Source organism: Lates calcarifer, linkage group LG24 (assembly GCF_001640805.2).
Source record: "Lates calcarifer isolate ASB-BC8 linkage group LG24, TLL_Latcal_v3, whole genome shotgun sequence".
NCBI classification, from domain to species: Eukaryota; Metazoa; Chordata; class Actinopteri; family Centropomidae; genus Lates; species Lates calcarifer.
In genome coordinates, this window is record NC_066856.1 from 9,609,017 (window position 1) to 9,623,015 (window position 13,999).

General features: G+C 40.4%; 2 protein-coding genes across 2 annotated transcripts in view; one reads left to right on the plus strand and one right to left on the minus strand.

The window, feature by feature from the left end:
• ndufb4 (NADH:ubiquinone oxidoreductase subunit B4) overlaps positions 1 to 13,999 on the plus strand; it is a 52,961-nt gene that overhangs the window by 2,831 nt on the left and 36,131 nt on the right. The window lies entirely within an intron of this gene.
• LOC108894444 (homogentisate 1,2-dioxygenase) lies at positions 53 to 8,381 on the minus strand. Its single transcript, XM_018693110.2, has 14 exons — positions 8,226 to 8,381; positions 6,900 to 6,971; positions 6,351 to 6,439; positions 6,146 to 6,251; positions 5,815 to 5,874; positions 5,639 to 5,730; positions 5,452 to 5,486; positions 5,243 to 5,322; positions 4,828 to 4,927; positions 3,801 to 3,925; positions 1,932 to 2,036; positions 1,632 to 1,758; positions 1,084 to 1,265; positions 53 to 969 (listed from the first exon to the last, which is right to left on the minus strand). The coding sequence occupies exons 1-14, from the start codon at positions 8,238 to 8,240 to the stop codon at positions 826 to 828; spliced, it is 1,332 nt and encodes a 443-aa protein (XP_018548626.1). The 5' UTR covers positions 8,241 to 8,381; the 3' UTR covers positions 53 to 825.

A 13,999-nucleotide genomic window follows, 5' to 3' on the forward strand; every position in this document is an offset into this window, starting at 1 on the left:
GTTTAAGCAGAAGTAAGGAATTGTTGTTCAGTGTAAGCAAATGAAATATCAGTAAAAGAGAGACAGGATGTTTTATTTGATAAAAGACAAACATTTTGATTGTGCTTTCCTGAAAGGGTAAAATTAAAATGCTTAAAATACTCCAAAGCTGTTCTGTTGGATTCAATTATACATGAGATATTTACTCTTCAATTTAAAAATAATACAACTATCGTAAAAAGACAGTTTTGACACTAGCATTGTATATCTAAGGTATGCTAACAATATCCACCATGAGCTACTGGTCATACCAGGCCACTGTATCAGCACAACCTGTGAGTGTGTTGAACTGAAAATTGTTATTAAGCTTATTTCTCATTAGTTTGTTTTTCTTTGTCAGAAGAATGTGTTATATTAAGAATAACATGGCCTCATTTTAAAGTTCAGTTTTCCAGTAAACAAAGGTGCATTTTATGATGCCTTTAATCTCCAAACAGTTAGAGGACATAAACAAAATGCATACGTGTTCGGCAGGACTGATGTATGCAGTTACATGTATAGAAACTATTAATGCAGCCTAGTTGTAATTATTATTTCTAACATGACAAACAGCAGACAGCACAAACTATTTTTTTTTTATTGTGCGGCTCCAATCATAGCTGTCTGTATAAAATAAATGTCTAAATTCATTCCTCTGTAATTTCTATCAACAAACCTAATCAAATTGCACAAAGAAAGCCAAAAATCAGATTGCTTGTAGTTCGTTTTAACAAAATGGAATTAGGATCTTTATCTTCATGTAAGAACGGTATTAGGTTAAAGTTTCTCCTGAGTCACTTTGCATTTCTACTTTTTGCTGGGCTTCCAGTTGGGGTTAAAGTGGCTGCGGAGAGGTTCCCAGCATTGGTAGTAAGTTTTGTCAAGCCTCTGACATGTTTGCAGACCCCACTTGGTCACTGCCATACTGAAGGATGACTCAAACATAAAAGCCTGATGGAAAGAAAAGACAGAAAACATATAAAATCTGATTGTGTTTTGCAAAATCAAAATTGAATTTGTCAATTAAACTTCTATGATTAATTGGTCTATCTTTTTTTTTTTTACCATGGTGCCTTCAGCCACCCTCTCAGGTTTGAGCTCAGCCGTGCTGTTCTTCTCAAAGCAGTCAGCGTCTGGACCGTGTGGGGTCATCATGCTGTGGAGGCTGGCCCCTCCCGGCTGGAAACCCTCCTCTTTGGCCTCATAGTGGCCCTTGATCAGACCCATGAATTCACTCATGCAGTTACCTAAAGCCACAAGCAGGAGAAGCTGTAACACAGCACTGTGCTGGGTACAGTTTGCTGTACAAAGAGCATGTTGTAACACTGACTTCCACTAGATGGCCTTACAGACCTGTGGTAAAAACAGACAAAAGGTACCACTGTGGGGCCTCAGTCAAAACGAGTCATGGAGCAGGAGGATCACCTACCATCTTGACACTGGCTGAGTGAATGGGCATGTTAGCTTATGGCTCATTTGTCTCCTTCAAAATTAGCCCGTAACAACCTAGCTCTCAAAACTAATTGTTTCTGCTTTTTTAAGTGTTACTCTCCTCCCTTGCAAAAGCCACTTTAGAGTTGAAGCAAGGCGTGCGTGTGTCTCTGTGGTCTTACGGTGATAGTATGGCGGACGGAAGGTGTGGTCAGCCACGCCCCACCGTGGGGGGAAGATGACAAAGTCAGCAATGGCCACACCTGGTCGTGTGGATTTGGCAGTCAGAACAGTAAAGATAGATGGATCCTATAGGAAGATTATAAAGAGAAATGCATGTGACATTTGAGGGTATGCTTATGGGTTGGAGTTAATTCACTTACACATAAAAAGAAAGAAATTAATATAATATGCATATGTAGTATGCAGTATGTATATTAAAACGCATTGTGAGTTTGTTTGTGTCCTTAATAATGCCTCACCGCATGGTCGAAAGCCACACAGTTGATAACCATGAAGTTCTTCAGGTTGTATTTGTAAGGGGTGTAGTTCCCGTGCCAGGCAACCACATTGAACGGAGAAAAATCCTGCGTGCAGAGCGCAGAACAAAACAAATAAGACGAGTCTACCCAAGCAACAAACACAAAAGACCTTAAATTGAGCTTTTCACAGGGAAAAAGGAACAATGAATAATGTCTTTGTAATCTTAAATTCCCAGAGAGAGTACTTCTTCACATAAAGAGAGAAAAAACTTGGTCATAATGAAAAGGGTTGATTGTGAAAGAGGGTGTGCTTCTTTTCATTCTTTCTTCTCTTTCATTCCCCCTGTTCTTTGTGATACGAGGCTCCAGGTATTATGGGGTAATTGGCTTCACAATCAAACTTTCCCAAACTTTGAGCATTTTGACGCTTTGCAGCGGCGCAGTTATGGGGAGAGCAGCAGTAACAGTGGGTGAAGAGATATTTCTTTATCTTGATTGTTAAAACCGCAGCAATTTTATATAGTTTCTCTGTTCTGATAATGTCACTGCGAAAAAGACATTCAACAGGAGCTCTAAAATCAATATAGTTCATTACAACTCAAGCTGCCTCCTGAGTGACCTCCGTGCTCTTTACACACACTCACTCACAAACACACATCAACAGCTAATACACGCAAGAAAAACCTCACACACATATTCATACATGGACTCAAGCATAAGTGAATTCACATGTGTAACTAATAAACACCAAACACAACCTTAAACACGCATACAATTTACAGTAGTTGCCATACAAAAAGGCCTTTGGGGAAGCCAGTGCAGGTAATCTCTTGGACATTCATCTGTGGTAACTCCACTACATTCGATTAAAATGAAGGGGAAAAAATGGAGGAGAGCGAGCACTTGCACACACATGCACACACATGCACACAAAACACAAACATATTGGCCCAGTCAAGCAAATAATAAGTTAATTTGAGCAATTTCAGCGCTCTGCAGGGAACAACACAGCAGGACCAGACGGGAGCAGCAGCATCTTCCCTGAGATGAGGCTCACATCCCCTACCCCTGCCCAACACCTTATTTTCTTACCCCTGTGGCCTCACCCTCTGGGCTCGGGAATAGGGTGGACACTGGGAAAAGTGTGTCAGGTGCAGCCGCAGCCTCCACCTTTAACCTTCAGCACAGAACAGGGGGCAGATACTCCAGTAGAGGTGGCGAGGGAGATGAAAAGTGTTTGTTTTGCCACAAAAAAGACAGTATCTCACCCCTTGTGTACTTCCTCCGATGAGTAATAACAGTGTGGTTTGACATGGTTTCCACGGTTACAACCCCCCAACCCCCACCCCTGACAAACCTCTCCTCCCACCTCCTCCCTGTCACGATAAAAAACCTCCTGTCAGACATTATGTGTCGATCCAATTATGCGCCTACCAGGACATTTCTGCAGGGGGAGGATCATTCCCCGAGTGAAATATGGTGAAATTAATGCTTAACTTGTGAAAGGTTTTTCCTACAAAGCAAAGCTTCACGGGTACACTGCCTGTAACTCCAGAATGCCTTAACTAATTATGAGTGATTAAGACTCATAAGGGAGTCGAGGCGGAAACCTGCTGAATGGATAACAGCTAACGCTTCGATATTAAATCATCAGGGATGGCAATTCAATCGGCAGGAGCAGCTAATGGATCATATGCTTCACTTGGGCAGCTTCCTGTTAGTCATTGTTGCGGTTCGATGGTGTTTACTGAAGCAAACACAACACCTAAATAGGGTAATAGAGCAGGTATACCATATGTGTGTGCCCCTGTTATACACTGTTTGTGTACATGTGTGACACACAAACTGAAATGTCACAAAAAACACCACCTGTTGGCAGGCGAAGAGCTTCCCTTGGTACTTGTTGATGATGGTGTAACCTGTGGCCACTTTGCGATCCTCGTACCAAGCAACTGGACACAGGAAATCTCTTGGGTTGGCCAGACCGTTAGCCCCTGTAAAGCAAACACACATCATCATACACATGCACACATCCAAAAAACTACACATTATAAGCAAGACTAAGGCTGTGTCCTGAATCACTCTCCATGTACCAGTGTACATATGTACTGTCCACCATCTCATTTTAAAGCCTGAATAAGTGTGACATTTAAACACCATATTGTTCCCTCGAAAAGTCCCTACAATGGGTTGAAAGAAGTAGTTTTATGGCACCTACACTGCTGTCTATCAATTCCAATGTGCAATGAGCTACATTTTATAGACTCAAAAATGGTGCTAAAAGTAGTGACACTAAATGATGATGATTAGTAAATGTCCAAAAGCTCAATTTACTGCTGTTTGATGATTTTATTATACAGGAAGTAATGAATGAGTGAATCAGGAAGTGATTTCAGATTCACAGCCATGGCAGTGGCTCTGTCACAGGTCTCACATGCTCACAGGTATAACGTTTCCTATGTTCACCAGTGTCATTTAGCATATTAGCATGCTAATTTTGCTTTGCTAATTAGCAAAGTACAGCTAAGGCTGATAGTCACTCTTTTTGCAGGTATTTGATCATAAACCAAAGCTTTGGTCAAATTAACATTTTGATTTTGATGATTGAGCTAAATGGAAAGTCACAAGGATCATCAATATGATTATAATTCATCGTGAGAGGAGTATGAATACGTTTACCAAATTTCATGGCAATCACTGAAAAGCTGTTGACTTTTTTTTTTTTAGTCATGTCCAAAGTGGCGGATCAACAGACCATAGAAAGGTGTGTATGATTCAGACAACAATAGGGTGTTGTGTGAGACAAATATAAGGAGTTTGGTGTGCAGATTTCAAGGAGAGATGAATATAGGCTACACATTCACTATCTACAAGCAAACATCATGCAAACACACACCTATGGGTCCCAGGTCAGGGAGTTCAAAATGGGCTCCATACACCTCCATTATATAACCTCTGGTTTCTCCAAACACATCCACACTGAAGCGCATCCCTTGCTGGAGAAAACACATGAATAGTGGTGGTGAGATGAAATTTAGTGCTGTTATGTATCAAACATGGGAGGTACTGATGCTGAGGGGACTTATGGGTTCGTGGACTAATGTTTTTGGAAAAATACATGTGTGCTGCAATCACAAATCCTGGTGGTCAGGCTTTCTGTGGTTCAAACCTCTTTCCACAGTTATTTATTTTTAAGGTCACTTTGGAAAAGTACCAAAATATGTCTTTCTAAATATGGTAAGTGGGGTGCGGGAGTAGACACAATGGTAGATTTCTACAAAAACTGGGAAGATGAAAAACATAGAGCTCACCTGGATGACACAGATCTCGTTCGGCTCCACCATCATCTTCCCGAACTCTGTAGTGATCAAGATCTCACCCTGCTGGGGGACTAGAGAGACAAACAGACAAAGAGAGCAGCAGAGAAAAGAAAATCTAAGGGAGAAGAAGGACAGAGGATTGAGCTATCATCGTTCTTGTGATAGATGACAGTGAAAACATCAACAGCCCTTTTCCTCACCAATCAGAAAGTCTCCATCTGAGTTGTTGAAGCACCTGGAACAGGGAAAAATTGAAGAGCTCAGAAATGATTGTCAAAGCGTAACCAAAGGTTTTTTTTGTTTGTTTGTTTGTTTTTTTTTTTTTTTGGCCTTTTGATACGTGAAAAAACATATAGTTGTTACATTTGCACACAAATAAATACTCACCTGTCAACCATGGAGGTGTTGCAGGTGTACACATGGATGCTGATGCCATTGCGAGATTTAGCGTCACCAGCACCACAGACAGTATGCAGACCCTGCAAGATAAAGACAGTGAAAATCCCAATCAATTGACAATCTTTAATGGAACAATCATGTTGGGAAAAAACAGTTAAACTTACAGCCACAAAGTCCACTTTCTTCTCTGTAGATTTGGGAATGGTAAATGGCAGCCATCGCAGCTGTGAGAGAAACCTCAGAGTCAGAATCTACTTATTCAGGAAATACATATCAGGAAATTCATATCTATATGGTATGAAGTTATCAGTGACAGGCAGCTAGTTAGCTTAGCATAAAAGACTGGAAAAAGAGTGACACAGCTAGCCTGGCTCTGTCAAAAGATTACTCTTTAACTCCTTCCACTAGCACATATAAAACTCACTATTTAACATGTTTATCTTTGTTGTTTAATCCTAAATGAGCAGGAACTCTTCATATTCAGTCTTGATATACCTGGTTAGGATCAGGCTCAACTTCATTCCAGTTCTCTGTTAGATTCCCACATGGCACTGCAGTAAAAGGCTTATGTTTGACAGATGGGAGGATGCGGTACAACCAGCTGGAGAGAGAAAAAGGACCAGTATTAAGCTCTTCATAATGTCTAAGATCCATTTTATCTGTATGGGTGGATTTACATTTTAGAGAGTGAGATGGATACCTCCTCTTATTGGCCGGCCGTGGGCAGGTGAAAGCAGAGCCGGAGAGCTGCTCAGCATAGAGGCCATAGGGACAGACCTGGGGATTGTTCTGTAGAGACACAATACAGTGTATTCAGGTTGTTAAAGTTATTTCATCTGTATGTTATGTTTTGGTAGGCCTATAAATAGTTACAATAGAATTTTGCAATTTTCAATTAATACAGGCGCAGGGACATCTTTAAACATAGAGTATTGGTACATTTTAACTTGTGTGATCATCATCCAGTGTTGTCTTTTGCAATTATATATGAGCGGTTAGTCAAATAATGATGAATGTGTCAATAGATGTGAGGAAGAAAAGTGAGCTGGAGCTGATTATATGGATCAGATATATTTTTCTGTGAAACATGGAAGGGATCACGCACAGCTCTTGGTTGATGTTACCCCTCCTCACTCCTTCGGTGTCACATTAAGTATTCATGTAATTCACTTAAGCACAAAATCAATGAATAAATGATCAAATTAATGCCAAAATGAGCCCCCGAGTGTGTTTCTGTGTGCAAAGCTACCTGTCCCTCAGGTAATGATCCGGGACAGCGAGGGTCTTCAGAGGAGAACTCATTCCCAAAACCGCACATGTACTGAAACAGGCAGACAGACAAACATTTAACACTCAAGGCGAGTTAAAATGAAAAATAATAAAAAAAAATAAAATAAAAAAAATACACCATGCAGCTTCATTGTAATGCAGGATAAATGTGTTCATGCTGGTTATAATTAAATTTGAAGGCTTGTCATTAAGGCTTGTCTTTTTGTTAATTGTTGTCATATTGATTCACATTAGATCTATGATAAAACAAACTGCAGTTATGCCAAATTTCCCCCCTTGCAGTCATCCATTATTTTTGTGTTACAGAAACAGACTAATTGCACTAACATCCTCCACAGTATATTTTGATCAATACTTCAATTATGATAAGATTATTCCACTATACTCCTCTGATGGCACTGATCACCAGCACCCAATGACTTCCCCCGCCACTGAAAAACATGAACTTGGCACAAGGTAAAGATATCTTGCTGAGTCACTGTTAGTCTGCAAAAAGCTCACTCACAGACATGGATGGTTTCCATATGTGCGCGTTCATGTGTTTAAAGTGCGTGGGTAAAAACGATTTGGAAGCTCCAGTGTGTCGGAGGATTTTGTTCAACTTTCACATTTATCTTGAGTCAGAGTAACAAAAATAATAATAAATCAAGCACAACTTTTTTTAATTACATGGATCATACATGACAAGTGATTTTGACTCTTGAAATTATTTTGAGATAAAACTTTCACCAAAGGAATGAAACAATTGCTCTTGATCCCAATGTAAAGTCGTATGGATGAATATCTTTAAGGCTGAATATAACCGCTCACTGAAGGTTTCCACCAAGAAACAAATATAAACACTATAAAAGCAGTACTGGACTAATGGTTGGTGATGGTTAAAACACACAAGAATATAATAATGTAAATGGTTTCTCAAGTTTGCAATTAATGTTCTTCAGCACAAACACATTTCCCCACTGAAATGTGTTTGTGCTGCAGTTGAGGCATCTCAGACCACATCTGGGCAGCTACTGAATGCAGCACTCTGATTGGTTGGAGGGAACGCCTCCCTCCAGTCAGCCAGTCTGCTTCTGTTGTAGCAATGATGGCTCATGCGCGGTTTAAGTCTGCATGTATACTTTTTCTTTTACTCATTTATCTAATTAATATAGAACTACAACACGTTTGCAAGTTCCTGCTTGTTAGATTCTTCAGAAACTTACTGGGTTTATTGCACTCTAAGCACTGGTGAATGAGCATTTCCAGTATTAGAAGTAATTCTGAAAGAAAAATGCTGCCTTACCTTGAGTCCAGCCATTGTGGTGTCTCTTAAAACTTTCCTCACAGCTGTTTAAAGTGTGTCCGAGCTCTTAATGCAGTCCCCTCGACCAAAGTCCACAGCAGCAAGCGTGCCTGCCGGTATGAACTGAGTGAAAAGAGTGAAAAGAGGGGTTGGATTTATACTCTTTCCCATATGGTTTTAATCAAGCATTGACAGGCTCTGTGACGCAACAGCAGGGTCTCTGGTAAAGGGGAAAGGGCAGGTTGGATGGCTGAAATGTGCGCAAATAAGGACCAGTGCCACTGCCAAGACTAACAAGAGCAAAGAGAGCAGTTAAAAGGTTTAAGCACAACACACAAATAGGTAACAAATAGGCCATTTAACACATGCAGCAAAAAAAGGCATCCATAGAAAATGGTTCTCAGGTTACAGACTGTAAACTGAAAAATGAAATGAAAAAAGAAACTATATACAACATTACCATAAACCCATAACTAAACACATACATACATGTAAATATTATAGGCCTACAGGTTATAATGAAGTAAGGAAAAATTAGAAGACTATAAATTGTGGAAACAGACACAATATTAGTATGTCATAGCGACTAAAGTAACAGTCACCATGGTCAAACTATGGTGACCTCATGTAGCACTGCTTGTGCAAACAATTGTGTCATGCACATCCTCACGTCCTGCAAAATAACCATCTGGTCAAAAAAAAAAGTCAACTGAATAAAGTCTATCATATCTCAAATTTTCTACAGCCTGCTTTTATTGCTTCATCTATTTAATTTATTTATTATTTGTTTATTCTGAAGACAAAGTAAAATGTCCACATGGCGAACGTGCCCTCAGTCTTAATGCAGCAGACACCATCTCCTTGGTTTTAATGCTCCACCAGATGATCAGGTTGTACTTAATTCTGTCACACTTGACACATGCTGCATTACTATTTTATTTAAAGTGGGTTACTATTTCTGTACAGCTGCATTATTAATTGACTTCTCTTAAAACCAGCATAACGCACAGGATAACCTTTGCATGCTGCAGCGAGCAATTCATTCTTGATATGAACAACAACAAAGGCCTCCAAAAGGCCTATACATTACTTAAAGCAAAATTTATTCAGTTCATTTCTGGAAATAGATGGTCAAACGATGGGTGCCTAATGTCCCCCATGCAGTATGTATCAAAAAGAATCAATTTCGCCGTTCTCATTCTTCCCTCGCTTCCCCTCTTGTCTATTTCTTTCTTTTTGGGAGGTGTTGGGGAAGGGTAAATGATGGCAATTCTCATAGCGAGGCGCAAATAAACTCGCCGCGGCAGAAGTAACTGTTCTCCGGCGAGGCGTGCAGTCAGGCCCGGGCCCCCCGCTGACAGGCAGTCAGGGTGCTGTGCCAAAGACGAGAAAGCCCAATGGCAGGAAAATATCACGTCCCAGTCTCCGGAAATTGATCTGCTCCTTGTATGGAGAAAGAAAATGAGTGATTTTAATTTCATCCCCGAGTCTGATGATAGAATTCTAGAGTATTTGGGTCCAATCCGGATGGTGTCTGTGTGTTTTAAGAGAGGCAGGAATAGCTGGAGACGGGGGAGATGCGACTGTTGTTGCCTACTGACAGTTATATCTATGCATGCGTAAGTGGGCCATAAATGCTTTGTTATTAGATGCCTGCTGAACTCAATGGCTTGATGGTAAATGGTACACTCACCTGGCAGAATCTATCCCCATATGCATAAACAGGCAATCTGTCTCCCTCTCTCTCTCTCTCTCTCTCTCTCACACACACACACACACACACACACACACACACACACACACAGTTACGAGACTATTTTATGATGTGATATGTGATGACATCTTTAGCCTTTCATAGCAGCTGGTGCCCACACTTTCCCGTACATGCAAGGTGTGTGCTATTTTTTGCCCCCTTACCCTATATTCTGACCTTTAAAGGGCCAGTAAGTTTGTAGACGCCCACACAGTCCTGAGAGGAGACAACTCATCGGGCACAACAATTAAAGTCACTTATGTGGGTTTACCATGAACGTGGATGACCAGCACAATGGTATTGTGTCTTAAAACAGCAAGTATTGTGTGCAATATAGCTTATGTTATGCAGTATACTTTACACTATGTATCATTGGTCCAGAATTCACTGAAGGATTCTCAAACAGTGGTCAAAACCTTAAATAAAAGAGTTAAAGAAAGAGTACATCTACAGGTTTATTAATCTGCCAAATATGCCACATATATTACATTCATACTGGTAGTTATATATAGATCAAGTGTACTTCTGATTAAATTAATCAAGCAGTAGCAAGTAGCACCAACTAATTAGTGTGTGCTTACACACTTTCCTGCTCTTGTTTCTCTACAGTAATGAGATTCTTTCGTTCTCTTTATTTGTCTTCGAGCGGAGGGAATGACAGCTGTTAGACACAAAGCAAAGCAAAGAAAAACACACATTATACAGTATAGGTGGATGTTGCACCTACACACAACATGAGATTGAGTCTTTTGTTCCGCCATCATCGCAAACCACATCAGCCACTTAAAAAATGGTAGCGATGCAATTTGTTCTTATCGGCTACTTCTTTGTATTCTGCAAAGCTGCAGTAACTATGTACAATTTGCTCAACACATTAAGGGGAAAAAAAGAGAAAACTTTACTTTGTGAAGGACATAAGTGCACATGACATCTGAATTGCCACCACCTGGCCTCATCTTGTGTATCACTGGTAGTTAACTGCTGTATTTGGATGTCACATTTAACAAGAAATAGCTTGGATTCTTGTATTTTGTAATTACAGCCCTGTTACCCGCTATTGCAGTTTAATGTTAAATGACTCCTGACATGAGCCATCCAGTACCACACACAGACAGACACACACACACACACACACACACATCTGACAGCTCCATTTAACGCTGATTAGATTTGCAAGGACATGTAGTATACCCTCTCTGTGTCTCCTGTGCCTACTCTCTCTCTGTCTCTCCCTGAGTAGGTTGAGTATCTCCTGAATCCTATCTATCGCGGTAATGTTATGCAAATGGTTTAATATGAAGATAAAAGACTGTTGCAGCGTGTGGCGCTCTCCTGGTTCACAGCCTCGTGTTTCCAGGACGATAGCTCTAACGAGGAGGGCACTATTTGGGAGTCATTAAATGATGGCCTTCCTGACATGCACCCGCTCACCACCGCCGCCACCCGCCCCGCGTTGGCCATTAAAGCGGCTCACACCCACACCAAGACACACACTACAGACGCCTTTTAGCGCCAGCTCCCAGTTTCTTACACATCACAGTGTCACAGAATAGAAAATTACACTCTCCTCCCACAGAGAAAATTGCTTTGGAATTGCTTGGTTATAAAGATGTGCTTTAAAGAGAGGGGGGTGCATGCAATAAAAAAGGACACACACAAACACAATTACTTAAGCACTCTAAGGACAATTCTTACAAGTTAATCAGAGGATTTACCAATTATTGATGTCAAAAGGATTTTGTTGCTTATCTCTTTTTGGCCTATGTTTATGTACTGCATGTGATTCAAGGTATTTAGTTTTCTGTTGTTGTGTACATGTAATAAATAATGGCAACGCATACTGTACATGTGAATAGCAAACTCCAAATGAGTTGCTGCTTTCTGCACAGCTCCAGTTGAGTTATTAAACAAAGGAGGACAAGAAAATAACCACAAACAGTCGAGCTGATGAAGGGAAAACACAACGTAATGCGCCATAGCAGAGACGCAAGTGGAGAATTGAAGAATAAAGGTGAAAGGTGTATCACCATCAAGAGACAGGAGAGGCGTGACTGAGATGATAGAGAGAAACTACAAAGTGGAAAATAGTAGAGAAGGCAGAAAGAAGAGAAAAGATACAAGATTGTACAGCAAAGATGAGCCAGAGTGGACAAGGAAGGAGATGAGCGGATGGATAACACCAATGATGCACGATGAGACATGACTTAGGTTACTAGGTTACAGGTGACTATGTTCAAGAGAGCAAAATGACACCTATAGCAATGGAGAATGTATGAAGAGAAAGGATGTTTAGACCTCTGTACTGGCGGACAAAATCAAAACAAAATAGTGTGTCAAAATAAAGTTAAGACTGGAATCTGGTTTTCTGACATCTGTTGATCCACACCTAAATTTTTATGTCTGTGAAAACAGGCTTTTAAATTTACAGTAACCACAAAACTAAGCTAAGAAGCAGAAAAAAAAGAAGAAGAAAAAAAAACAATCCAAAAAACAAGCCACTGCAGTAACTGCTTACTGTTTGGTATTCTGTGGGCTCTGCTGTACTGACTGCACCCTCTGCCACAGAAAGACAACCAGCGAGACAGCTGAAGCAGAGGAGCTATGTAAAATGTTAGCTAGCTAGTGAGATGGCCACAGCTAGCACATAAAGCTAGATGATGAACAAACATCTAGATCATTCAGTTATTCCACATAACTAAATGTGGCAGTAGTTCAATGCAGTCATGATAGAGAATAAAAACCTATTGTTATCTTAACTCTAACCAGCTGATTAACAGCATAAGAGTAACTATCATCACATTTTAAATATAACATTATAAAAGGAATACTTCATAGGATTTGGGGGCTATTTCATTATCACATAAATATATTAAAGTGTAGATTGATTTATTAATTTGAGGTCAGTATAGTGACTGAACAGGCAGCCAACTAGCAAAACAGAGAAAGGCTACATTTAATTTCAATGAACTGTAAATAATCAAAGGGTATTTTCTTAAACAAATGAGTTAAAATGGAAAAGGAGGCTATAGATCTAATTCAATGATAGATACTGCATTTCCCTCTAAGGTTCATCATAAATATTACCCAAAAGCAGAGAATTGTTTGGGTATTTTCCAGGTTCTATGGAAACGAGTTTTGAGTGAAATAATCCGCCTAAAATGTATAAAATGCAGGCATTATAACACAGTTTGCCAGCTAGCCTGATAGTGTTTTTTCTCTATTTCATGCCTTAGTTACTGCTCTCTATTTTCATAGGACAGCGTAGGTTATTCACTTTCCTTGCTAAGTACTAAAGTAATATATTTTGAAAGCCGAAGCTTCCACTACCTGTAAGTAAAACTGTGTATAAAAGCAGGTAATGCAGCTGTATTTATTGTACATAAATGACAGGAAGAGCAGTTGGAAATGCTGATTTTACACAATAGCAACTGCAATAACATGGTATTCAAACCATGCAAGTATCCAAAAACCAAGCAATTCCAGCAGTCAGTTAAAAAAGCAACGAATTGTCTATATTGTTCTATATCTCTGTATTCATCTCTGCAACCTGTTACCCACTTGAGATGAGCTCTGTAGTGGCATGCTGTAGTTAACATAAAATGCTCTGTGAGCAGGTAATGAGGCACACTGAGCCACAATTGTGTGCCTATAGGATATTCTGTCACACTGTCTCTGAGCCCGACCCAGCAACACATCAGACACCTCATCACAAATAGAATTAAAGCTGCGAGCAGCGTTGAACGGGCCCTCGCACCCGGCGCCCGTCGGGGGAGCGGCGACCGCGGGACCCCGGCAACCGCGGGGTCAACGCAGGTCGCAGGGCACACGCTGGCGTAACAGTTCACACTTCCGAGATGTAAAAATTTAAAATAAAAGCTTTTACGCTAATTATTTTCTGTGATAATATTTTTCAGAGCTCATCATCTGTGACAGCTCTTGGCTCTCCTGACTGTAACCTCTCTGTGGCAGCTTCTCACAGACTCAATCAACTCCTCTTCCCCTCCCCCCTCAAACACAAACA